Source organism: Pyxicephalus adspersus, chromosome 1 (genome assembly GCF_032062135.1).
Source record: "Pyxicephalus adspersus chromosome 1, UCB_Pads_2.0, whole genome shotgun sequence".
Classification (NCBI taxonomy): domain Eukaryota; kingdom Metazoa; phylum Chordata; class Amphibia; order Anura; family Pyxicephalidae; genus Pyxicephalus; species Pyxicephalus adspersus.
In genome coordinates, this window is record NC_092858.1 from 165481468 (window position 1) to 165509420 (window position 27953).

The 27953-nt window shown below is 40.3% G+C and overlaps 1 protein-coding gene across 2 annotated transcripts; it reads left to right on the forward strand.

Annotated features, from left to right (window-relative positions):
* The first annotated feature begins 837 nt into the window (after positions 1-837).
* On the forward strand, positions 838-27930 carry CLIC6 (chloride intracellular channel 6). Of its 2 annotated transcripts, none has more exons than XM_072398269.1 (6): positions 838-2305; positions 21278-21387; positions 21821-21946; positions 23018-23124; positions 24246-24427; positions 25146-27930. In XM_072398269.1, the coding sequence occupies exons 1-6, from the start codon at positions 1100-1102 to the stop codon at positions 25308-25310; spliced, it is 1896 nt and encodes a 631-aa protein (XP_072254370.1). In that variant the 5' UTR covers positions 838-1099; the 3' UTR covers positions 25311-27930. The 2 variants fall into 2 exon arrangements, with proteins under 2 accessions (XP_072254370.1, XP_072254371.1); XM_072398270.1 differs by lacking the exon at positions 838-2305 and adding an exon at positions 8646-8664.
* The last annotated feature ends 23 nt before the right edge of the window (positions 27931-27953 follow it).

Sequence of the window (27953 nt, forward strand, 5' to 3'; positions counted from 1 at the left end):
CACTCATAGCTGCACACTTAGAGGATTTGTGAACACAGTGCTAGCTGCACTAATCCTGCACTGATCCAGGTCACCATAGTCACAGAAGAAGCCAAGGGAGGCTGACAGCTGGGCCACTGCATACACAACCAGACTGAGAGCTGCACAGGTGAAGCATGGCAGAGGCAGCAGCAGGTGAGCCACTGGCACTGGCAAAGCAGACTGGGGTAAAGGGAGTGAAGTCAGTAAAAGGGCAAGCTGCAGAAGTTATAGCAGAGAGCAGTAGCACAGGTGCATGCCAGCTGAATGGAGGGGACACACTAAATTTGAATGTCAGTGGACCAGAAACTGAGGGTGAAGGACTAGAGGCTGTGGTAGAACAGCCTTCCGCAGGGGAGGGTGCAGGGGTAGAGGAGATTGTGACCCCTACAGTGGAGGGTACAGGGGTAGAGGAGAGTGTGACCCCTACAGTGGAGGGTACAGGGGTAGAGGGGAGTGAAACCTCAACAGTAGAGAGTAAAGGGACGGAGGAGAGTGTGACTCCAACAATAGGGAGTACAGAAGAGATTGTGACACCTGCAGTGGGGGGTACAGGGGCAGAAGAGAGTGTTACACCAACAGCCGAGGATGCAGGGACAGAGGAGTGTGTGAGTCTCAAAGTAGAGGGTGCAGAGACAGAAGATAGTGTGGCCCCTGCAGTTGAGGGTACAGGGGCAGAGGACAGTGTGATCCCTGCAGTAGTGGGTATAGGGGCAGAGGAGAGTGTGACCCCTGCAGTAGAAGGTATAGGGGCAGAGGAGAGTGTGACCCCTGCAGTAGAAAGTATAGGGGCAGAGGAGAGTGTGACCCCCACTGTAGAAGGTACAGGGGCGAGAGAGTGACCCCTATAGTGGAGGGTACAGGGGCAGAGGAAAATGTGATAACTGCAGTAGAAGGTGCAGAGGTAACTGAGGAGAGTGTGACCCCTACAGAGGAGGGCACAGTGGCAGAGGAGAGTGTGACATCAACAGTTGAAGGTGCGGAGGCAATTGAGGAAGGTGTGACACCTGCAGTAGAGAGTACAGAAGCAGAAAAGAGTGCAACAGAGGGTGCAGGGACAGTGGAGGAGAGTACTGTCCTCATGGTGGAGGGTGCAGGGACAGCAGAAGAGAGCATTACCCCTGCAGATCAGGGTACAGAGGAGAAGGGGAATGACACAATCCCTACAGCAGAGGAAGTGGTTTCATCTTTAGTGGAGGAGGGTGCAGAAGAGAAAGTAGAGGCTGTGACCCCCATGGTGGAAGAGGCTGTAGTCCCCACAGAAGAGACAACTGTGATCCCTATAGCAGATAAAGCAGTGGCTCCATTGGTAGTTGAAGCTGTGACCCCAATAGTAGAAGAAGCTGGGACCGCCTCAGTGGAGGATGGCGCAGTACAGAAACAGGAAACTGTGACCCCAATAGCTGAAGAATCACAGACCCCAGCAGTGGAGGAGGGTGTAGAGCCAGGGGAGGAGGCTGTGACCCCCATAGTGGACAGGGCAGAGGATGGTGAACCAGGCAAAGCTGTGATTGTAGAAGAAGATTTATCGCAGAGTCAGGACATTGTTAGTCCAGCTCAGATAGAGTTGGAAGTGACTGAGGAACCTGCAGAGCCTGATCACGGTGACACTGGTGCCAATGAAAGTGCTGCAGAACAAGAAGACAAAGAAGAAGAGAAAGAAAGCAGTGGGAGCAGTGAGAGCAGTGAGAGTAATGAAGGGACATCCAGCAGTGATGAGGAGGAAGAAGAGGAGAATAAAGAACCAAAAGTTGAAGATGCAGATGGAGATATCAGTGAAGAAAACCAAGAGCAGAAGGTAGCTGATGAAGTATCTACAGAACAGGTAGAAGCTGATGAGAATACACAGGAAACAGTGGCTGTCCAGGGAGATCAGGAAGTTGTGGAAAGTGTGGTTGATGAGGAACCATCTCAGCCAACCAACGAAGAGGAAAAAACAGACGTGGGCCCACAGGTAGGAGAAACAGAGAAGCCAGGAACCGTAGAACTTGCCACCTTGGCCCCGGATAATATGCTGGACTCCACAACACCAGCAGAGAGCCCACCAGAGCAGGACAATACTGCCATAACACAAGAGGGTGAACTGGTCATTGAGAAAGGTCTTACAGAAGAGGAAACCCCAACCCAGGTCCTACTAGAAGAGGAGGTCCAACCAGAGGGTCTTGGTGTTGGGGAGGACACGGGAGATGTGATCAGGGAAAATGGAACAAGTCCTACAAGTGGCATTGATACTCCACTGGAGAGCAATGAACTCCCCCCGGAACATGACATATCTCTCTTTGTCAAGGTAAGATTTCATACCTCCTGCAAGCGTATTTATTAAAATGTATTGTATGCCTGGCCAGGGAGATTCTACTCAATAATGTGTTATCATAATAATGTCCATGCTTTTTTAGTTCAATCAAAAATCTACCTTTAGTTCTTGAAGAATGAACAAGACTCGGAACCTATGTTAAGGTTTTTTCTGTCTGTGCCCTCATTGGAGAGAGTTCCCTAAAATTCCTGTCCCAGTGACACCAATATACGAAAAAGGAAGATTTAAATGTCACTGGGGTAAAAAGGCACCCCAAACCAACCAATATCAACTTTATTAAATAAATGTGTTTTTGTTGCTTTTTCTGTTCCATACCATCTCTCTTTTTCCCCATGGGGACACAGACAGCAAAATAATTTGATAAGCATTCCAACTCTTCTACAATCTCAAAACATGGACAGGATTTAGGCTTAAAACTAGTAACATGCAAATAAACTAATGCAGCTCAATGCACACTGCATTTTATAATTTTTTATTATAAGCTGATGATTTGTACATTTTGTTAGTAACAAATCTCTGCAATGCTGCGTAGCTGGCGAGGTGATACCACCATTTCATTCTGCAGCTTTACATGTTTCTGTGTCACCAGAATTCCCATTAGACCATGAATTATCAATGTGATCATACTGATAAATTGTGCATCAATAGGGAGGTGCCACAGGAGGTTGCAGAGCTGAAATTTGTGATATTAGAGTTTGCTGTCTGGTTGTGAAAGTTCACAGAGGAGTTTCACTCATGAAACTGGTTTCCAAAACTTGACAGATAAAACTGCTGTTTGGGCTGAATGAAACCAGAAGAAATGAGTTGGGTTTAAGTGGAGCCTGGTGGGCTATGCCTAAGAAATGTAAACAGCAAGATCTCCTTGCCATAACTCCTATAATTCTTCCTTTTACATTGCACATAACATAAAATAATAATAATCTGGAGCTCAACACTGGGACTTTAGTGGGTCCCCATGGTATAAAAGCAACTGTTAGGGGGTTATCTTGGCATGCAAACCTTAGGCCAGGTACATACATGCAACAAATATCGTTTTAAACCACCTGGACGGTCGTTTGTTTCCAGCGAGATTCCTCGTTCGTCGGCTTTCGTTGATCGTTCCTTTCCAACGACAATTATTGCACGTGTGTACCCAGCCTTAGAATTAAAAATGTATTGCTGCTTATCACTCCTTAGGCAGGTAAAAACTTACCAGTCTATTTGCAATTTTGTAACTAAACTCCTCTCCCCTTTGTGGGCACCAAGATCTTCACTTGATCTTCTTCCAGGTTTGGGATAATTGGTCATCGTGATAGGCCAGGCTCGAAAGATGTAGCTCAGCACATGCACATAAGAGTTCATTGATTCATGACAACCAGCTATGCTGGAGTTGTACACCGAACTGCCCATGTTCGGCTCAGCGTACATTATTAGGAAAGATTGCAATCAGGCAGGTGAGTTTGTTTTATTATGGAAGGAACATTTTCGGTCCCTTCTGCAATAAAGAACCTAACTGATCGCATTGTTTTAATTTTTAACTTTAGTTCTGTGTGTTATAAAACTTTTCAAACCTCTGGAATAAAAAATGTTTTCTTAGTTTTATCGTGTGGTTTGGTGGATTACAATTTTATATAGTATTACTTTGGTATCCATGTGACATGAAGGGGTGTACATGGGTGATTGCAGGGAACATGAGTGTTACACAGGGTGCCATTGAACCTTTAACTAGTTTTCCAGCAACAGGAAAAGTAATTGGGGTCTATTTATAAAGCAGTGAATCTGACATTCACATAGAATGAAAATTAAAAACTGTTGCACCACTGCATGATTCACAGAGGGCTATCAGCATTTAGTTAGATCTAAACTTTTACGAATATTTATTAATTGCTCATGTTTTTCAGTCATTGTCCTGGATCACTTTTGGTCTTTATGGTCTTGATGGGATGTCAGCTATAAATCATTGATCTAGACTTGCTTCCTGATAGTGACAATGGTGGCCATACCTGCGTAATGTGACACATGTGATCAGGTGACATTGCCAGAGAAAAGTTGGAATCATTCCTTGTCATGTTCTGTGTAGGCAAGTGTGGGGCGATGGTTTAGTGTATATATGGTAATATGTATCGCTGGACACTGGGCATCTACTGGAGAGTTGGCTGCATTTTACAGTGATCAATGTTAAGTGGTCACCAAATGGAGATCTCCCTTTTGGGCACCATCTTTAAAATCTATTTAAGGTAGATATGGAGTCAGAGCTGGAACTCTTAAAGGAAGAAAGGGAAAAGTTACCCCTCTGGTATGGATAAAGGCCTTGGATTGGGGAAAGACACTTACTGTAACATGGCCCCGAGATCTGGATAGGTAGAAAGCTTGTGTTGGGTTCCTAGTTGAATGAGCCTGTGCCATAAGGAAGATTGTGATGCCCTTGAACTGTTCCCTTGTTGAGTTATTCTACTGTTATTTCCATATTCTAGCTAAAGACTGCATTAAACAACCATTCTTGTTGCTTTAAGAAGCTCCAAAAGTCTCCAGCCAGTAAGACTCACATATGTGGTTGTAGCTCCCATTATCCAAACTCTACTACAATATCCAGAGATCTGGATGGGGGATACTGGTGTTGGGTTCCCCAGTGGGGAGAACCTATGTTGTAGGAAAATGTATAACTCCTTTGAACCATTATTCGTTGATTATTGGAGTTCTTCTACTGTTACTTCTAGATTTAGGATAAAGACTACATTGAAACCATTCTTGTTACTTCTTCTGGAGCTCCAAATTCTCCAGACAGTAAGGCTTACATGTGTGGTTGTGGCTCCCATTATTCAACCTTTACTGCAATATCCAGAGATTTAAATAGGGGGAAACTGGTGTTGGGATTTTCAGTGGGGAGAGCCAATGCTGTAAGGAAAATTGTGACTCCTTTGAACTGTTCAATGTTGATCATTGGAGTTCTTCTACTGCTACTTCTATATTTAGGATAAAGACTGCATTGAAGCCATTCTTGTTGGATCCTATGAAGTTCCACATTTTCCAGCCATTAAGGCTCACGTGTGGCTGTAGCTCCCATTATCCAATCTGTACTACAATATCCGGAGATCTGAATTAGGCTGGTTTTGGGTTCCCTGGTAGGGAAAGTTTTTGCCATAAGGAAGTCTGTGACTCCCTTTAACTGTTTCTTTGTTGATCATTGGATTTCTTCTACTGTTAGTCCGAGATTCATGCTAAAAACTGCATTGAAACCATTATTGTTACTTCTTCTGGAGCTCCAAAACACCAGCCAGTAAGGCTCACCTATGAGGTTGTAGCTCCCATTATCCAACTTCTACTACAATATCCAGAGTTCTGGATAGGGGAACACTGTTGTTGGGTTCCTCAGTGGGAAGAACCTTTGCTGTTAGGAAATTTGTGACCCCCTTGAACTGTTCCCTTGTTGATCATTGGAATTCTTCTACTGTTACTTCTAGATTTAGCATAAAGCCCTAAACCATTCTTGTTGCTTCCTATGAAGCTCCAAATTCTCCAGCCAGTATGGCTCACGTGTGTGGTTGTAGCTCCCATTATCCAACCACTACTACAATATGCACAGGACGAACCTGACTGCTATGGCAGCTTGTACACCTGTCTCTCCTTGAGAATTGAAGGGCATCTGCAGACAAACAGCTAGGTACAGTACTGAGATATTACATAAGAACTATTTTCCTGCCAAAAAGATTGGGTGAATAATAGTCATATGTACAAGTCCAGCCAAATGTTCTTAGCATAGAGGAGAGAAGTTTTTCAACCTCCGTCTAAGCTTTGTTGCTGTCTCTGCAGAAGAGATGCAACTTTTCTATTTTTCTTGGTAATAGTTATTATTGGTAAAGAAAAATTTCCAAATACAACATTTCATAGATGTCGCCACATAACATCGAAAGCCCTTCAATTAAAAAAATCCCTAAACACATACTTAATGACTATAACCATACATGTTATTGTTAGTAAATCCACGTCAATCACTATGTCCAGCAATGTAAATCCCTATTATTTGCAAAATCTGCGCCACCCCAACCCAACGCCTGCTGATGTTTACACATTACATAGCTGCTGCTTATTGCTGCACCCATCACCAGGGATCCTATATTATTTCTGCAGCCAGCAAAATCTGTTTTAGCAAGAAAACTACTTAGCAAGATTTCACTGATGGGGAATTCATGGAATTATTTTCCTCTACAGTAGCCTGGAGCTGCCTGCATGGAGCTGGAACCGGTATAGGTTGGCACACTAAAGGAAAGCAATAATTAAAGTCAGTTTAACCAACTGTGACAGCATTACAGAAGGACGGAATAGCTGTTTATATGTTCCACACTTCTAAGTGTCCTTATTCATAGCAAGAATGTTGGCTGTACCACTGTACCCCTATAGGTGCCAATACTAATATCAAGAGACACATCATGCAACAAAGCAACAGAAATCACAAATGCAAGGATCATTTAAAGTTTATGTACTGCAGCATTTATTTTTATTTTGATGCATCATGTGTATGATGGGGACCCATACTAAAATCATTGAATCCACATTTTCTCCAAATCAGCAAGAATATATATTTCAGGTTATTTAAAAAGAAATATGCAACATTTTGCTTTCCTTTCTGCTTTACAGAAGGAACCTTGACATGTGTTTGGTGATTTCTCTGCAGTGGTCCATTATGTCTATGATCCATGGCTGTGCAATGAGCTCATGCACCCTGCTGATTGTTGAGCTCTAGTTTCAACTCAGCAGGTGGATGCTGGACCTTTGCAGAGAGTCCACTGCTCCCACATGGAGGCCAAGCATCTTGTTTGCATATGTTTGTAGGGGGCAGAGGTATTTACTCAGACTTTGAAACCTTTCTAAAGGAAACCAACTGAAAAATTGCATAACTTTTGTTATGCTCACAGAATATTTTTGATTTAACTTTTATTTGGGCTTTAAGTAGTCCAATTAGCTTTCTATATTAATCTTCATTTCAAAGGCATTTACATGAGTGATACAGAATGCTAACTGCTTTAATTAGACGCTAGTTGGGGATAGTAGGTCCCCTTCCTAATGTAAATCTTGATTTTGTCCAATAGTATTTGGCCGATTCCATTGCTACCTGTATAAACCAACCTGGACCCTCTGTGCTTTTGGGCCTATAGAATTTGCATGATCAGCTAAGGCTAATGCTAAATCTTATTCCTATCATTCATTTCTGATCTAGTTGAGGATTTAGAATTTGTAATGTGAAATATGATTTGCAGGCCAGTGTTCACTGCATGTATCACGTTTGCCATGGCATGTTCAGCTTTGGGTTTTGGTAAAAGCAACACTTCTTTTTCTGCTCCATCTGATTTACTTTTGCTTTCCTCCTACATCAGTGTAATGCAAAAAAGGCAAATAAAGCTTCTCATGCATTTTTTCCTGAACACTTGCCACATTTAACTTGTGTGGGTACATTGCAATGCCCAGCAATGTGTTCAAATAAAGATTAAGCATTACATATGATACTCACCTAAAAAGCTTCATCGACTCTAATACTTGTTAAGAACTTACCCCAGAATTCAGAACTTACCTTACCTTAGTCATTGTTCTTGGACATTTTACCTTGTTCTTGACAGTCAATATCTTGTTTGATAAATTTGAAGGTAAAAAAGTTTCCAAGTAGCTATGAATAATGGAGTACGTTCATGACACTCATTTAGGCTAAGGAAGAGAAACGTCTTTAATGTTGATTTTCAGGGAAAAAAATGACCATAGCAATGGTTTTCCATGAGATGTAGAACGTTGACTTCATCATATAAGCTGAGGTGGCCAGGGGAGCAAAAAGGAGTTTTGCCACCTTATTGTGTCTCCTATAGTGATTCTGTTGGTTATGCACGAGGAGCCAATCAGATTATATTGCACTGCATGGTGCTGTTTAGGCTACATTCAAATCTCTGCATTTTTATTTCTGTGCAGTTTTTGCAGCGTGCTTTTTCCATACTTTTAACTGGCATTACCATAAATCTAAGTTGACTTTTGAGGTTAAGCTGCAACAGGAAACAGTAAAGTAGCAGATATGTGAAAATCCCAAGCCTGCCTGAACAGAATGAGATTCCATTCCATTACGTTTTATTAGCTTGTATATAGGGCCACGTATGGCATATATATTTTAGACGTGGAAAGAGTTGCACTTTGTCAATTCTATATAGGCGAACCTTGCACTAAGTTCAAACTCTGCTGGCCATACAGGTGTTAATAAGGATGACGGATAAGATCTTGAGCTGCTGAATCTCGTTAGTGCCCAGGGTGAGAGTAATCGGGCGCTTATATCCCATGAAAACGCGGCTATAGGAAAGCAAACCGGGAGGCCTAAATAGGTATGATCTTATAGATTATTGTATAGATTATTCTGATCCTGTTCTGGTATAAGTTGTTTTCAAGCTATAGTATATTTAGCAGCCCAGCGACTTTGGTAGATTGGTAGGTCCTGGAGAGTTAGGGGCAATATAAATGGCACCGCTATAGAACAATTATAACATACCTTGTAGTGTAATGCATCACTCTACATCATAATACACAATGGTGCAATTGATTATGTTAGAACTTGATTCTTTCTTTCATCTGTTGAGTCTTTGGGGCTATTAAAGGATCTGTGAGATCTCTGTGCTTAGTTTCTGGGTCTTTACACCTGCTGTGCCAATAATGAGGAGCTCCCACCAATATATATATATATATATATATATATATATATATATATATACAGTGTGCTGAGATTCTGGGTCTGTACTCCATCCGATGCACTTAGTTCCTTATTTTGTACGCCTGTGATGCCCATTATGAGGGGTTCCCATCATGTCTGAGTCTATACACCTGCTGGGCTCATTATGAGGGGTGCCCCCATTGCTGTGATGTGTTTACCTTTCTGCCCACCTGTGTTGTTCCAAATGAGGGGCCCCAACTGGTTTTCTTATTCATTACACCTGTCATGCCTATTAAAATGGGTTCCAGTCATGCTTGGGTCTGTATACCAGACAAGGAGAGAATGGGAGGGTCAGTTGTCCATAGTACAGAGAAAATCATGAGTGAAAAACCATAAGGCAATCTCTTTTGCATCAAATAAATAGGTATAAAATACTTACCCGATCTCTAGTTTGTATAGTGCAGCAGGGAATCTTGATGTCCTTGTTATTAGATGCTGGGGAACAGTGGCAATTAGCAGAGGATCATTGGGGGAAGTTACAGACCTGCAGATGCAAAAACTAAATTTTGCAAAAACTGGTAGAAGTTCCAGCTCCAACATATCAATTTAGTGGGGTCCTCAACAACTCCTCGAAAGGCACCAGCAGTACAATGTAGGATGTACAAGGCATTACTCAGCACCACCAGCTAGGAAGTATCACAAAGCAGGTTCCTTCAAGTTTTGGGAACTTTTACAATTTCCTTCAGAAATAGATTTTGATTGATACCAATAAACTCTATGCTGTGTCTTTTAATAGGATATTTAAAGCCCTGGAAGTGTATTTATATCTGATGTCTATTACTATATACAACTAGCCTGTGAATCTGCTGCAAAGACTTGAAGATCATGCCAATCCCAGCACTTATTTGACCATTGGGTTGCAAATCACATCTTTGCATGTAGACAGCCTGATTGTCAACCGAAAGAGCAATTGCAGTACTGTAGCTACCTTTGCTTTATAGCAAACTGAGTATTTTTTTTCATCCTAAAACAATGGCTTGTTTCTGGAATTTCAATTTATCAAAGCCTTAGCTTCCAAGTCTCACTTCTTGATGTTCTTTATAATTAGTCTCAGTTCTAAACCATACTATCAGCTTTTATAAACTTGTTTAATTTCTGCAGCTTCTAGTGGTTTAAAACCCTGAAATAATCTGCTCTGTATTTTCAAGACACGGTCAACCTTCAAATTATACACAAGTGTGGTACACAGTGTGGGTACAGAGCTGCAAATTACAGACTTCTGTTGTCACAATCCACAAGTTTACAGAAGTCACTTATATTGCTTTGCTTTTTTCAAGGCATCTCGGCTTCTTTGGTGCCCACCAGCAGCAATGGGGAGTCGTGTTTGGCTGAGTTCCCAGAGTCACACTGCAGAATATAGCTACACCCAATCATCAAATAATAATCAAGCCACCAAGATTTCTTGGTTTAGGGTGGCTCAATGAGATGGTTTATTCTCAGAAATGGATCCAAAAATATAAAACATATATACCAAATTTTGGAACAAAATTGATTACAGAGAGCGGTGCTAAAACTTTTTCTCACCTAAATGTCAGACAAAGAGTTTTTAAAGGACATCACCATAAAAAGTTCATTGAAGCTGCCATTGGTGAAAAATTTTGGGAATTCTTTGGGAATGTTAGTTCCCTGGCTGCCTTGTTGATGCTTTTTTTATTCTCATGTTCCTAAGATGGGACAAGTGAAGGAAAAATTGAATTTACCAGTTTACCAGTTAGGCAAAATTCAGGATTGGTGCCCCACTGATGGTCTTACGCAGGGCTGAGGACTCCCTTCCTGCTACCATGTGACAGTGGATACCTGAGCATTAATTCCCAATAAATTGCACGGTCAAATGGGAAAAGAGTAATCTTTCTTTGTACCTGGAAGAAGAATTACCTGATGGATAAAAGGAATACCGGATGAACTAGGAAGAGCTAAGTATGCAATGCTGGTCAGCCAGACACAGACCCTACATGCCTATCTTCTTCTATGAGTATATATATTACAAGGATATCAGCAATGGACCCTACAACCATTAACAGAAAAGAATTTCTGCTTTGCAAAATCACAAGAGATTTCTATTAGAATCATAGTAGCAAAGTGGTTGCATATTTCTACAATGGAATTTGGTAGATGGTTAAAAGCCAAACCACCTGACACTCTATTGGTGGGATCTCTACTCTGGGTCGGCACATCCCAAGGTTCCTACTATCCGCGTGCTGTTTTCCCTGTTCTGCAGTAACGCTGTGCCTGTTATCAGGACTCCCACCATTCCTCTACTAAGTTCCCAGTTCTGCACCCATGCTTTGCCTATTATAAGGGTCCCCCAGAATCCCTGTGCTGTATTCCCAGTACTGCACCTATGGTGTTCCCTTTATTATGGGTTCCCATTCACTATACTAGAATGTGTATTTTTTATACTGTATAGAATGTAACAGGATAAAAAAACACAGTGAGTGGGGATACCAAAGATTTCCAGGTAGACAGAAATGTAGTCAGCAATTATGGGAATAATATATTTCCATAATATATTATAATATATTTTTGAATATTTTCCATTATAATATATTTTTGAATATCCAGAAGAAAAAGCCAGATTCAGACCACCAGCCTTCATTCATACTAAAATGATCTATTTTTATTTTAAAAATTTTTGCTTTTTTTAATATATAGGATACATAAGAAAGTACAGGTTTAGCCCATCAGGCTACATCCATAAATTACATTTTATTGTTGGGCAAAATAATTTTAATAACTTTCATGGGGGAGGATGAAATGACTTTCAGCGAATGCTTTGCCTAAAAAACAGCCAGCATTGTAACACTCGGCGGTAATACTTGAATTGACACAGCATTTCAACTGGATTCAGGTCAAGCCAGTGATTATTCCATTGTATTCTTCTTGTTTTCCTAGCTATCTGTATAGCTGGAAATGTTATATATATATATATTTGGCTCCTATCGGTAGTCACCCTTTTTCTAATTGCAATAAAACCCATTACCTAATCACAAATATAAATATAGATTTAAACACTGCATCACGGTGATGATGCTTTGTTCTTCCTGCTGATTTCATGTTCAAAAACAGTATCATGTTTAGCTAGATCGTTGTGCTGTTGGTTAATTGGTCTTTGCAGCTTTTGAGCAATAGTGCAAAAATGGTGGGTTAAAAAAATGCCATACCCAGCACAAAACTTGTATTTTCATAGCTTGTGGCTGTGGTGCTATCTTTGTGCATGCCCTTATGTATCAGGTGCAGGGGCGGACATCGGGAGGTGCAAAGTGGGCTATAAGGGCCCTGGACCTTCCACAGACAACCGTCAGTTTGAAGAGGAGCCTAAAGTAGTTCTGCCACTGATGGCATGGGTGCTTCAAGAGGGGAACCCTAAATGTAGCAAAGCAGAAAGCTAGCACTGAGTACCAAAGGCTATTTTATACCACTGGTACCCTACGGTATGACTATTGGTATATGACTATATGGAGTATTGAGGTGACACCAAGGATATTATAAGGATCTCATTGCACCCATCTGTTTGGAACTTCACAAATGGAGGGACCAATTCTGCCTGTGCCAAGCTGGTATTGATTTAGGGTTGTGAATATTACTTTAGTAAATCAACCCAAATATATCTCATTTAATTTATTACAATTTACTATCTGGTATTGATCATTGCATTAAAAATGTACCATATATTATCCCTGATAATCCAAGCCAACTTTATGTGTTTATTATTGGTATTAATATAGTAAATAAATTCAAAATTGTTTTTGTTTGCTGTTATAAGACCAACATAAACATTCAATAATTAATATGTACACATAAAATAACCATAATCCAAATATCTGTAAAACCTATTAATTCTTTAAAATATGGCAATTGGGATTGAAGAAAGAGACAGAGATCACACGCAAAACTCTACATTTTGACTGGAACTCCGCACCCATTATCGACTTTGATTTCAGATTTACTCAAATCATCAGCAATATAAAAAATTGGCAGAAGTTTGGACTTGCTTGAAAATGATATATTCTAAATGAAAGTTGGAGTGCCTTAGAACAAAACGATTAAAATACCACTTTATAATCTTTTCCCCCCTCTACTGCAGGCCCAGGGAACAAAGACCCCTTTTATGTTCATAATTCCTCTTAGGAAATTAAAAAGGATATAGGGGTTTTGTATCTATAGTGAATGTTTGGCTTGGCTCCCATCGCCGTTATTAAGTAAGGATTATGAATAGCAGTAAATATTTCTTAGACTAGAGTGAAAATAAGATAAAGACTTGATAGAATTGAACTAGAAGTCTCTACACTTGTGACACTAATCTACTGAACACAGCCCTGCTGGGGCTAATCTCTCGTGTTTGTGGACGATTAACCCATTATTGAGCATAAGCTATATGGAATCAATTGCGGACTATGTGCTGGTGGGCAATGCACCCTTACCAAGTTCGCCTTTGTCCTATATCCTGCCAATAAACATATATGTCATTTCTATATCTCAACACAGAGTGCTATAGAATACCAGAATACAGAACAGGTGCCATAGAATACCAGGATACAGAACAGGTACCATAGAATGCCAGGATATGGGACAGGTGCCATGGAGTGCCAGGATATAGAACAGGTGCCATAGAATGCCAGGATACAGAACATGTGCCATAGAATGCCAGGATATATAACAGGTTCCATAGAATGCCAGGATACAGAACAGGTGCCACAGAATGCCAGGGTAAAGAACATGTGCCATAGAATGCCAGGATACAGAACAGGTGCCATAGAATGCCAGGATACAGAACAGGTTCCATAGAATGCCAGGATACAGAACAGGTGCCATAGAATGCCAGGATACAGAACAGGTTCCATAGAATGCCAGGATACAGAACAGGTGCCACAGAATGCCAGGATACAGAACAGGTGCCAACAGAACAGGTGCAATAGAATGCCAGGATACAGAACATGTGCCATAGATTGCCAGGATACAGAACAGGTGCCATAGGAAGCCAGGATACAGAACAGGTGACCACTGAGGGTGATGAGATAAAGAGAACCTTTCCATTATTCTGGGAGAACTAGTTGTGGTAGCTGGGCTCCTCTCCTGAAATCATCTACTACATACAGGTGAAAAATGTACCTGTACAGAAGAAAGTCACAGGCATAACTATAAGCCGCCATACCTGGATTTCCCATTTTAGTGGAAGGTTCTCTTTATCTCATCACCCTTAATGGCCACCTATTCCGTATCCTGACATTCTATGGCACTCAATGTTGCAGGTTCTGTGGGTTACCCCCATCATCAACCCACAAGACATAGGTAAAGATGGTGCCACCCCCCTTCCAGGACCTATAGAAAGCAAAGTAAGTGGAATCTGGCAAGAAATGCTTTTGTAATGGACGAGAGTTTCTTTTCTGAAAATTTTACCCGGTCTTTGTTTCAAAGGAGTCACTTGGGAGTAATGCAGCAATGCAGAAGTTGGTAGGTGTAATTCTAACTTTATCTTATACAAGTTCCTATTTCACCTCCATATAGCAAAGCATCAAACACAACCCAAATGAGTGCCAGATGATTATTGCAGGAAACAATCTTTCCAGTGACAGATGAATGAAAGAGTGCTGTACACACACCATCATTCCTTTTAATGAAGGGAGAAGGGGGAGAATGAGTGAGCAGCACCCTGCTCTATTCCTTAGGATTGCACAATAGTCATTCCCAATCAGTCATCAATCAGTCGGGGTGAGCTGATGAACAACATCAAGGGTCTGCTGTACACATGTCAAATTTGGGCCAAGATGATCATTACCGGTCACCTCGAGTGACTTTTATGTGTGTACATAGCTGAAGTGAGTTGGGTGGGGTTTTGGGGGCAGCCAGTAAAGCAGACCTTTCATATTTATAAAAATTGCAATGTCAGGAAGCAGCAATCAGACTTCGGGTGACCCTCCAGCTAAAGGGTTTGGCTCAACAAATTATTAAGCTGGTAAAATTTGCCTTTTTTTTTGCTACTCAAATATTGCATCCAAGGATATTCAGAAGCAATTGCAGTTTAAACATTTTTTATATCCTAGAGGTAATATAACAAATAACCACTAGGTGGCAGGCAGCTAACACAACATGAAAAAGTTCTGTACGGAAAACTTTATGAGCCTTTATGCTGTATAAAAAGTTTTTCTAGCCCAGAGCAAGCCACCAGCAGTGCAGTGTTGTGATGTAGACACAGTGTTAGATATATTATTTACTTTGCATGCTAAGTGATCTGCATGTCTAACACTTTCAGGTTTTTAATACCTTGCACAGAGATCATTGTGTACCCCTGACAATTTTTATCTCTAGAAGAATAGTATTCAGGCCTCACCCAAGGTGAGAAACTTTTTCTTGGATGGAGATGATTGCTCCCATTTTTTTTTTAAATGCTGCCTGGCTCTGTTCACAAATATCTGACTTAGATCAGGACCTGCTACAGCCTCTCATCTCTCCCAAAGTTACAAAGTACAGAAAAAAAAGTAGAGGAAATAAAAATGGAAGTCCTTTTGCCTATAGCAGACTACCCAATGCCAGACTTTTTATTTACAATGTAACCACAATACATGTTATTATTGTGGGGCAGCACCATGGCCTTTTCAGCTCTAGGTCCTAGGTTCAAATCCCAGCTAGGACTCTATCTGCATGGAGTTTGCAGGTTCTCCCCGTGTTTGTGTGGGTTTCCTCTGACTACTCCGGTTTCCGCCCACATCCCAAAAACCTGCAGTAAGGTTAATTGGCTTCCCCCTAAAAACTGACCCTAGTCTACATTAATGACATATGACTATAGTAGGGACAATAGATTGTGAGCTCCTTTGAGAGACAGTGACACGACTATGGACTTTGTACAGCGCTACGTAATATGATGGTGCTGTATAAATACCATATAATAATAATAGCATGCTTTGCATCATGTGTATCACATGGCAGGCTACACATTCACAGGCACAGTGCATAGGGGCTGCCATTGAGAATAAATATCACTGCAGGGGTAACACACAATTCTGAATGTTGTTATAGTACATGAACTCATACTGGACATACTCGTGCTGGACTTCCTGCAGTTTTATAAAATACTCAAAAGTCAATTTTAAAGCAGAACTAAACCCCAAAATGTTAAAAATTGAGGCTAAGTAGTTTCTTTATTGCAGAAAGGACAGACAATGTCAATTCTGCAATAAAACAAACTTCCCTGCTGGATTACAATTTTTTAATTGCACTCAACCAGTCCTGTCTGTTCCATTGCTGGCACCGCCATCTTCCTTTTTCTTCTCTTTCTTGTTTTGATCTTTGTACATCTTGCTTGGCCAGGCAGAGATGACATAATGGGCAGACACGTGGGAGTTCATTAAGCCATGGCTGTACCAGGATTTTGGCAGAAGGGAATCCCGATCAGGCAGTTAAAGCCAAAATAAATTAAAATTAAAAAAAAAATTCACCTTAATTTCCAAAGATTCTTAGATCCCTTTGGAGCTTTCTGGGATTGGTTACTGCGCCGTCCTGTAATTCAGCTTCATCTTGGCGCTGATGAAGCACTGAATGCCACCATCTTCTTTCTTTGTCTTCCCGCTTTTGCCTATGTTACCTGATCTTGCATTGCGCAGGCACAAGATTGGGTGATGTAGCCGCTGTAAATGGGAAAAAAAGAGTGCCAATCTCACGCATGCACAATTTTTTTCCCAAGTAGGAAAAAGGGCATTCTGCACATGCTCATGAAGAAAGGCACGCATGTGCAGAAGGAGTAGTCAGAAGCCTCCTGGGGTGCATGACATAAGTATCCCAGCAGACTCTAAACTACCATTCTATCTTTAACACAGCGGCAAAAAACCAAAGATAAATTATTTTTACTTTGCATAAAAGTGTTTTCTACACTTTTATGTAAAGCAAAACATTGTGGTGATAGGTCCACTTTAATAATGCTTTTGCGTAAGAGATATCACTTGTTTTTTTCTACCATAAAGCCCTGCCTGATCCCAAATTTTTAAAGTGGGACTTTAGTTATACTTTTTCTATGGATCTTTCTGATCATCATTGTTGATTTGCCACTGATTTCTAGCCGTCCACATGCAGTAAATCTGCTTGAAAGAAATAATAATGTTACATAATGCGCTGAAACATTTTGGTTCTATAGAAGGAATGAAGCTTGTTCATCATATATATATATCATATTTTTCCATGTGGCAGATGCAGCAATGTATGTAGAATACAATAAACCTTTCTTGCTCACTCTGCTTTATTGTAATTAGTGTACATGAATGTATTTATAATGTATTCCTGAGGCTCCCATATTTGCTGCTTTCCCAGGAAAATTCCAGTATTTCAGTGAATTTCTGAATGCGGCCTCATTTTCCCATGATCCACACTCATCAGTCACCTCAATGAACAGGAGAAGGGTCCTACGCCCTGTGGGTTGTTTGCCCCCGATCAGGCCAGGCGGGTGCTCCTTATGACATCCGTGTGGAAAGTTACCAAGTGGCCCTCAGCTTTCTGACACTTTGAAATTTACTGTTGCCAGACAATTGGAAATAAATGAGGGAACGTGCGGTTCCCAAGAAGCCTCCTATGAGTAGTAAATTGCCGGGTACAATGCCAATGAATTTATCTCTGACTGAGAAGGTTCCTTTACTGAAGGTCACTTGTTCCCGGCCGCTCAGACGTGTTCTGTGTTTATTGTGGATCCGCTCCAGCAGCGTTGGCTTGTCACATGAAATGAAAAGTGAGGATTGTATATCCCTATTGTTATCACAGAGCAATGCCACAATGTATCAAGGAGACGGCATTCTTCTACGTAAAGAGAACCTGTCACCAGACCTTTCATTTTTTTTCTTTTTCTTTAGTGCACTTAGCATACTTTATGCACGTTATTTACCTGTAAAAGGTATGGACATCCATGCTGCAGTATGCCGCCATATTGGCTGTATTACCAACTGCCCCTGCATACTCATAGCTGTGACTTTAATGACTCTCCATGGCAGACTTTCAGAACCTTTTCTTAACCAAGAGGAACCCTTGAAATTATTTCACGTCTCAGGGAACCCCACTAAACCCAATTATTAAGGATCAGTCTCTATAGACTGGTCACCCATGCAGTGGTGCTCAGATTGCCATTCTTACAGAAGGCTAAAAAAAACATTTGTGGATGGCTGCTGATGCAGCAAAGAGTATTGGCCCCACATTTATCCAGGAATTATCAAAGGTGAGGCAATCAGCTGATTGAACCACCGGTACACTCTGGAGGAACCCTATGGTTCCACGGAATTCTGGCTGAGAATGGCTGCTTGCCTTTTTTCCCTAACATTTATGTAGAGAGGTGAAGGAAGAGACAAAGAAGCTGGGCCAGCAGAGAATGTAAGGAGTAGAGAGCTATAGCATGGTTAGGGAATGCACAAATCTGCCTTAGTTCAATTTGATGGCAGCATAGTGGCTCAGTGGTTAGCACTCTGGCCTTTGCAGCGCTACGTCCCAGATTCAAATCTCAGCCAGGGTACTATCTGCATGGAGTTTGCAGGTTCTTCCTGTGTCTGTGTGAGTTTTCTCCAGGTACTCCGGTTTCCTCCCACATCCCAAAAACATGCAGTGAGGTTAATTGGCTTCCTCTCAAAACTGACCTTAAACTACATTAATAACAAATGACAATGGTAAGGACATTAGATTGTGAGCTCCTTTAAGGGACAGTTAGTGACACGACTATTGACTTTGTACAGCGCTGTGTAATATGCTGGCGCTATAAAAATTCTATGTAATAATAATGGCTGTTCACCCAAACTAGTCTTAAAAAGGGCAATAATGCAAACAAAAAAAACTTAAACACCATAAAGTCTATAGTTACCAGCTTCTCAGGATCATTTAATTTCAAGTTAATATTAAAGTTCCTAAACTTAATCATTTATTGATTTTATTATTTTTAAACAGTATGTATATAGTGCCAACATATTATGCAGCGTTGTACATTAAATAGGGGTTGCAAATGACAAACAGATACAGACAGTGACACAGGAGGAGGAGATGACCTTGCCTAGAAAAGCTTACAGTCTAAATCACCAATTATCAGTAATGTAGTAATGCCTTAAATAAAAAAAAAGAAATCCAACCCTGGGCATACCTAACATCACCTTGTACGTGGTGCATAGGAGCAAGCATGAGCAAGAGCAATAGGCAGTCAGCAGCCTTATATACACTCTCTGACCATTTCTGGACATTTGACTGTCACACCAAATCATGAGCATCAATATGGAGTTGCCCCTATCGTTTATCTGCAGCTACAAAATCCTTTAGGTATTTTTTGATTTATGAAATTTTGGATCATGTACGTTGGAATTTGTGGCCTTTGCGCCTAAATGGTCAGGTGCTGATGATGGAAAATAAAACCTGGCTCCTAATTAGCATTCCAATTCACATTCCATGTTTGGTATGTGCTCAGAGTCCTAACCTTTTGGTTGAGGTTAGGACTCTGAGCAGACTACTCAAGTTCCTCCACCCCAAAGTCATATCACCATGTAATTTTGGAGCCATGCACAATGTTTTGCCACAAGGTGATAAGCACACCGATGCAAACGTTTCCACTGTCGTGTAAGTTTACCCTGTACTACTTTTTAAACCTTTGAAAAACATCAATATAAAAACCATGTATCTAAGTACCACCCCTGAAAAAGCCCACCAAGGTGAAACGCGTTGGGGGTATAATACTTCCAAAAATGAACACGGTTGCAAGTATTGTGTTTAGGAATCTGATGTACGGTACCAACATCCAGACCCTATGACTTTTTTATGTTTTTTGGGCCATGAATGTGTCTTATGTACTATCTGTAATTATGTATACGAAATGTGTAATTGAATACATAATTATGATACATTGAAGCCTCTTTTTTCTATCTCCTCATTTCTCCTTAACTATACTGTAGCAATGACACCCTTCAATGGAAACCTCTGAACTCAATATTATAGAGGGGAGCCCATATACCTTTGGCCATAAAGATAGGTGTAATGGTCATGTGTCCCCCAAGACATGATTTGCACCTTAAAGCAACTATATACAACTATACAACCAGTGTAAATGATCAATAGCTTCTATATATCAATTGGTTACCTGGTTATCACCATGCATCTATTAACCATTTTTATTCCTTTTTCCATCATTTCCACCCAAGTGCTCTGACCAACAAAAACGAGGAGAACCTCTACCACCAAGTTCCAATCATGGCGGTCAGAGTGATAGAGGAGCATCATCATTAGGACGTAGAGCAAGAATTACCCACCAATGTACAATTGATACATTGATCTCATAATAAATGACAATACCTTATTTTCTATTAGATTTAAAGTAAAAAATAATGTAATATTGAATGCATTAAAAATATGAACCAGTATATGACAACCTTTAGACCAGTGTTCCACAACCAGGGTTCCTCCAGAGGTTGCTTGTGGTTCAGGTCAGTTAAAAGGATACCAATGATGTTTTTGGTTGTCTGTAAGGGTCTCATTCTTCCCAATGGCCAGCATTTATCCCACTGACCACCACATTAATATACTGTGAGCTGTGGATATAGTACTTATAGCAGGGGGTTCTCTGAAGACCTAAAAGTTATTTTGAGGTTTCCTCCATGTTAAAAAGTTTGGGATAGGCTGGTTTGGATTTATTCAATAGTAACAGATGTGTATGGATATGTATTGGGATAAGGGAGATGCTGTTTTCTATTATTAAGGTAATGAATATTTCCATTTAGCATAAGAGATTAATATTATTAGGGATATTTTAGGATTTACAGTTAAGTATGGCCGACATTGTAAAGAACAGGATAGAGGATAAAAGTCTCAGCTGCTTTTGTAATAATTTTATGGGACATCCTGATAACAATCAGAAGGAAGTCTGAGTCTCCTTTATATTACAAGCAGACAATAGACAAAATCTTGAATTGTAGACACCAAATCTTTTCTTTCATCTCTCATTATTGTACCAATTATTATCAGCAGATGTGCAGAAATGGTGCATCTTAACCAAGAACAGATATGAATGATCTATTGAAATAACTCATAATAGTTTTATAAGATATCTCATAATTTCTCACAGTTTTTAGGTGATTAGCACTTTGTAGCCAGCAGGTGGAGCACTACGATCATTTCCCCAGTTTTTTACTCTTATCTTTGCTGCTTTGATGAAAAAAAAAAATGCCGTATTTACATAGCTCAATAGCACAACTTATTCTTTAGTTTTTTTTAACTTGCGTTTCATTTTGCAGGCTGGCAGCGATGGTGAAAGCATTGGCAATTGTCCATTTTCTCAACGCTTATTTATGATCCTGTGGCTAAAGGGCATTGTTTTTAATGTCACTACAGTGGATCTGAAGAGGTAAGAAGGACTACATTTGTGTTTTTTTTTAATTAAGTACAGTTCACATTTCTAGTTTGTCTCTGGACAAAAGGGGGAATGCATGAAAGGTAGAGAGGTAGAGAGAGCCTAATTTATTAAAGCCCAACAAAACTGGAGAAGATATGCTAACATGGGAGAACATGGGTGATCCAGCAAACCTGGAATGGAACTGGTCCAGAACTGAAAACATTTGCCAACTAATTGCAGAAATCCATTCAAGGTTTGATGGATCACCCTGGTTCTCCCATGATAACCTATCTTTCCCAGTTTTGGAGAGCTTTATTAAATCAAGCCTAGAGAGAGAGAGAAGGGCAAAGAAGAAGAGGAAAATTGAGGGAAATAGACTAACATTATGTGTTGCAACACTTTACATCATGAATGTATGATTACCGTTTACATGTTCTCTATGCAGGAAGCCAGCAGACTTACAGAACATGGCTCCGGGAACGAATCCTCCTTTTATGACGTTTGATGGAGAAGTGAAAACTGATGTGAATAAAATAGAGGAGTTTCTGGAAGAAAAGTTAACAGTGCCAAGGTAAATAGCTCCTGGACGTCATGCACTTGTTCCTGGTGATAATCACCGGGAACTTAAATTTTGTGCCAACTCAGCGGTGTGCATATAAGATCAAGGAGAAGTGTTAATATTGAAATGCAATGACTTAGAGCAACCAATCAGAATGAACCTCTTTGCTGATGTGACTACAAAGCAACAGAATCTGATTGGTTAACCCTGGCATTACCCAGCATTGCTCCACCTCTGCCTTACTGCACATATCTTTTAAAAATAAACCTGTGCCCAACTTTAAAAAGCAGTTGTCCTTCTTAGGGGCAAAGATCATTAAATTACCACTTATACCTTTATTGGTCATGGAGGACTTTTCTGTGCCCATCTCGAATTTAATTTCACATTCATTCCGCTGCCTGACTTTTCTTGACTTTATGGTTAACCTCTACCCACTGCCATCCTTCAGTTCATTAAATTTCTTTATTAGTCACCGAGGAAGAAGAAGAAGGGATGGGCTATGAATTCAACAGAAATCAATCACTAAATCAAATCAAAGAAGGGCACAAAAGCAGCAAGTATATAGTGACCACTGAGCCACCATGCTGCCTAGATAACTAAAAGTGAAGGTTTATTTAAAGGGAATAGAAGTCAGAATAGGGATGACCCAGAAGTAGAATTCACCCCTGCAGGAGTTGCTAAATTTTTCCTGCTTTGTCCTGGAGGAGCCACATGAGAAATAAAAGCAGTAAGAGGATCACAAGTCATATCCATTGGTAGAATATGGTAACAAGGAGTCTTCCATTGCCTGTACATAGAGCTCATACCTAGAGATGCCTACATTGGGCTACCATCAGATTGTTTAGTTCCTCTCCAGCAATACTTGGCCCCGGTATATGTTACCTCCAGTTTTAAACCAGCATCTATCCTGGTCAATTAGAGGCAAAGGTGCCCCAGCACACATGTGATTGCATTTCTTAGAAGACTTTCTAATTTCCCTGGTTCTAATCTCTTTTTCAAGTAATGCAGTAAAAATATATACGGTACTGAATATAGTTCTCTTTTAGAATCTCTGTACAGCCCAGTTTTATATCTCTTATTTAGGTATCCAAAACTTGCCCCGATACACCCAGAATCCAATTCTGCAGGAAATGACGTGTTTGCAAAGTTTTCAGCCTACATCAAAAACCCCAGAAAAGACTTAAATGAAAGTAAGTACACAAACGTATATCAGCTTGCAACACACAAAAAAAATAATATAAACCATTGATAAAGTGTAACTAAACCAAAAACAAAAAATGTAATTCATTGCTACAATCAGCTTTTAGATGGCTTGCCAGATTTGCAGGAATGCAAAGAAATGTTAAAGCGCTGTGTATGCTGGACTGTTGGCTTTTCATGTGATGAACAGGCATTTGCTATGCAAGTCATTTGCAAGGCTTTATAAATGCAAAGCGTATGCCTATGAATCTTTATACTGTATATATGAAGTACAAGGTCTGCAAGTGTTTAATCTCTGGCTTTTTGTGACTTAGAAAAATGAATGCTGAATTCAGTACAAGGTTATATGAAACTGAGAAGTTATAGACAGGCACCTGCTGGTTTCTTAACTCATGTATCTTAACTTAATTTGAATCCACATTCTTGCAAAGAAAAGCAGCCGGCAGAATTTTCAACATCTGATTCTTTACTCTGTCTGTTCACCAAAGGAAACATTCGCTTTAATGCTTTGCAAACTACACAATTTTTCCTATATACTGAATATACTTCCTATACAGGTAGTCCCCGGGTTACATACAAGATAGGGACTGTAGGTTTGTTCCTAAGCTGAATTTGTATGTAAGTGGGAACAGGTACATTAATTTAATCAATGCAATTAGGACAGATGTTTGTCTCAATGTATTATTAGGCAGTGTGGTGTCAGTCACTGTATAAAATCCTCACTGTGAGTTAATCACAAACAAAGCAAAAAAAAAAAAACTTTTTGGAGCCTAGACATTTATTAATTTCTGGAGCAAGCTGTGCATTGATATGCAAAACGAAACAACTGCAAACAAACTCTTGTCTTGATCATTAAAAAGTTACAAGAGGCTTCAGAAAAAGCTCAGCCCTTAACATCACCCACAACCTCAGTTGTGTTTAGCAAAAGATTTCCTCTGCAAGTCATGCAAACTTCCCCCCTCCCCCTTCAAGCCTCTGTCCTGCACAGGAGTGAGCAGGGAAGCTAGGAGTTGTCCATATGTCGGATGTCCTTAACCTGGAGACACCTGTATACTGAAAATGTTGAAAAAAAGATTTCCTCACTGCATATTGTATATTTTGTTATCTTTAGATCTAGAGAAAGGCTTGCTGAGGTCCCTAAAGAAATTAAATGACTTTTTGAACACACCTTTGCCTGATGAGATCGATGCCTACAGCATGGAAGAAATCCAGGTCTCCGATAGAAAGTTTTTGGATGGGAATGAGCTGACACTTGCGGACTGCAACCTATTACCAAAGCTGCACATTCTTAAGGTTTGTCTGATATAAGGAACTTCGTGTGAGGTTACCAGTACTCAGTATTTGCCAATTTCAGCTCCATCATGGGGGAACCTTTGAAGAACTTTATGAGGAAACCCCTGCTAGAAATTCTTTATCCACAGTACATTAGTGTGGCGATCAGTAGGATGAATGTGTCATATTTTGCTAGCTATGAAAAGAATGTCCCTCTTACGGATAGCCAAAAAGATAATTGGTTTCACCTAAACAGACCTGAGACAGACAAACTGTTCATTGCTCAAGGGACCCCTAGCAACCTCTAGAGGAACCCTGGAAGAAGTCTCAGAAACCCTTCCAGTGACTCCAGAAACCCCTCCAGAATTGTAAATATTGTTCCTGTTCCAAGACCACTTGATAGCACATTTTTCTGCTATCCCCTTTCCTAAGCATCATTTCTGATACCTTGTTTGACATAAGTTGATCATATTTAGGAGGACCAAGTGCATCCATCTGAACGAAGGTCCTAGAGAAGGTCCACAAACCAATAAAGGTATTTTTCCAAACCTGAGCCTACGAGCAGTGGACATCTTTCATCAATAAATTCTTCCTAGAAAAGCTTTATCTCGTTTCACTGCCAATAACATAACATTTTGTACAATATAACACAATTGTGTAACAATCTTAACACACAGATGGACGACTCATTATCTCAGCTTTGTGACCACGTTTCCCTAATTCTGTATTTTCGTTATAGGTGGTAGCCAAGAAATTCCGGAATTTCGACATCCCATCTGAAATGACTGGAATCTGGAGATATCTGAAGAATGCGTATGCTAGAGATGAGTTCAGCAACACATGCCCAGCAGACTATGAGATTGAATATGCATATTACGGTGTCGCCAAAAAAATGGGGCCATAAATCCATCACTAGATCTTTTTCATGCGATGTTGGTTCAGAAAGGGTTGTTTACCTCAGGTATAAAAGAAGAAATGGGAGGCATCTAAAGTCAAGCTTCATCCAAAACTGGGTGTTATTTTGGGTGACGTGTGATTAGGGGACCTTGGTGTGTCAATGTATACTATTCTTCTGAAGGTCCGCCATTGTGAAGATCAGCCAACACATAAAGAAGGTGATGAAGGAACCTGGCAGAAGGTCTTCCCAATGGTGGATTCGTGGTACGTATAACTATATACACAAAGTCCCCTAACCACCCTCCATCCACAGCTAAATTATTTTTTTGTGTGCAGTTTCATATGTGTTTCTATGAGCGTCTTCGTTCACTTGTTGCAGCTTTTCTCATTCCGCCAGGCTGTCCATTTTGTATTTTGTAAACCCCATCAGCCCCATTTACAGGGGTTTCCCCATTTTTCATACCTGTTTAGTGGAGGCAGCCATTTTGAACGTTTTATTATAGAATAAGGTTTAGTTTGTTCAGTTTGGAACTAGCACTCACTGTGTGGCTGCTTTCTTGCCATGTTTCAAAATGGCTATTTATTTTATTCTACAGTTTGCCCAAATCTTGCCTATACTTGCCTCTTAATAAAAAAAAAAAAAAGAAAAAAAACAAGCCTAGGAAGAGTCACCTAATAACAATGCAATCAGATATCAGAAATTGGTCTAACAATCTTTTATTTGTGTATCTACATGTGACATGAGTTTGACCACATTGCCCAGTGCACTCATTAATCTACTTGGTAGATAATAGACCTGGTCAGACACGCCCACTGAAAAGAAGAACACAAAGCACTTTTCCAAGTCAAAAAAAAACTCTGAGTGAAAATTATTTAGAAATTATGACATATAACCCACCAGGACTGTAAAATAAAAAAAGGGGTAAAACTTCAATTGGGCTTTAACAGACACTAGAAATGGTATCGATCGGGTTAATTTTCATTTTAGTAGTCATATGCATTGTTTAGGTTGGAATGTGATTGCTTCATTTTCCAAAAAAATCAGTTTCAAGTTACATGAAGTACCTGACCTTTTGTTGGTGTGACCACCACATTGAAGGAAAATCATTGTTGGGTTTATGAATCTTCTCTCTGGTCATCTTCAGGTGGCCATACAAAAAAATAAGGACATTTTTCTGCATAATTGTGACAATTAGACCGTCTGTGACCACATTTACTACAAATCCAGGCATCTCGGTAGCTCAGAGGTTAGCACTCTGCAGTACTGGGTCCAAGGTTTGAATCTTAACCAGGATGCTATCTGCACGGAGTTTGCATCCTCTCCTTGTGTTTGGGTGGGTTTCCTCCCACATTCCAAAAACATGCAGTTAGGTTAATTGGATTTTCCTCAAAATTTACCTTAGACCTCATTAAAGGCATATGACTATGGGGGGGCGTTAGATGGTGGGCCCCCTTTGAGGGACAGCTTGTGACATGACTTTGTACAGCGCTGTGTAATATGTTGGCACTGTGTAATATTAATAATAACTCACACTGTCACCTCTACTTCCAAAGCTACGACCCTCAATATTATTCCATTTACATTGTATTGATCACCCATGTGCCAATCAGCATTACTGAGCCATAAATAGATTACAAAGCTCCATAGAAAGTAGTAATGTGATATTATTGTAACATTGATATTTATTTGTTCCCAGACTTAAATCTGTCCTGCAGATGTGTACAATATAATTCTGTTACCCAGATCGGTGTATATAAAAAATAGGAACACTATGGTGGCCACATAAAACTTGAGGGGGTCTGCACATCTCTACAGACAGGAATGTAGAAGTAGAACTAAGAAAAGCAAAATCAAAAAGTAAACTTATAGCTAAGAAGCAATGCTGTCCCTCCGCTGTCATCGTGAAGTAGTAGAGAGGCCCAGACACACCTACATAGGTTGTAAACATGGCACCAGCTCATGTCAGACATCTATGAAGAAACTCTCATTTGGAGTGGGTCGCCCTCACACTGTCAGTCCCAAAAAGTGCTTGAAGGTTCTTGCCTGCTAACATCCTCCTGTGGGTCCCATTTTCCCCAGCGCCTCTTCCAATATAAAATGGGTCCCAAATGAGGGGAGGCCTCTCATTTACCCTAGCCTCCCCAACAGTCCAAAATTTGGGGCTTCTAGCCCCATGCATTCAAACTACCAGAAAGCTATTTGATGGGGTAAATATTGAATCTGCTCACAATGGGTCTGATCCAAGGCTGGAAAGGATACACAATCATCAGTGAAGCTGGGTGATCCAGCAAACCTGGAATAGATCTGGTCCAGAATTCTAAACATTTGCTAGCAAATAGGAAATGACTTTGAAGAAATCACTCCAGGTTTGCTGCATCACCCAGCTTCACTAATGATAGTGTATCCTCTCCAGCCTTGGAGAGTTTTAATAAATCAGGCCCAATAAGTCTTCCTTTACCGCAGGCAGTATATGGAGTGCTTTACTTAGTGATCGGGCCAAGATCCAGTGAATAAAGCTCTGTTATTCATCAGCAGTGTTACTTGTTTTTTGCTTAAAAAATGACTCTCATGCATTTGCATTGTACACATGCCTTAAACATTTATTAAAGTATTACATTATACACGATTCTCAAATTTGTTTGGTCATTT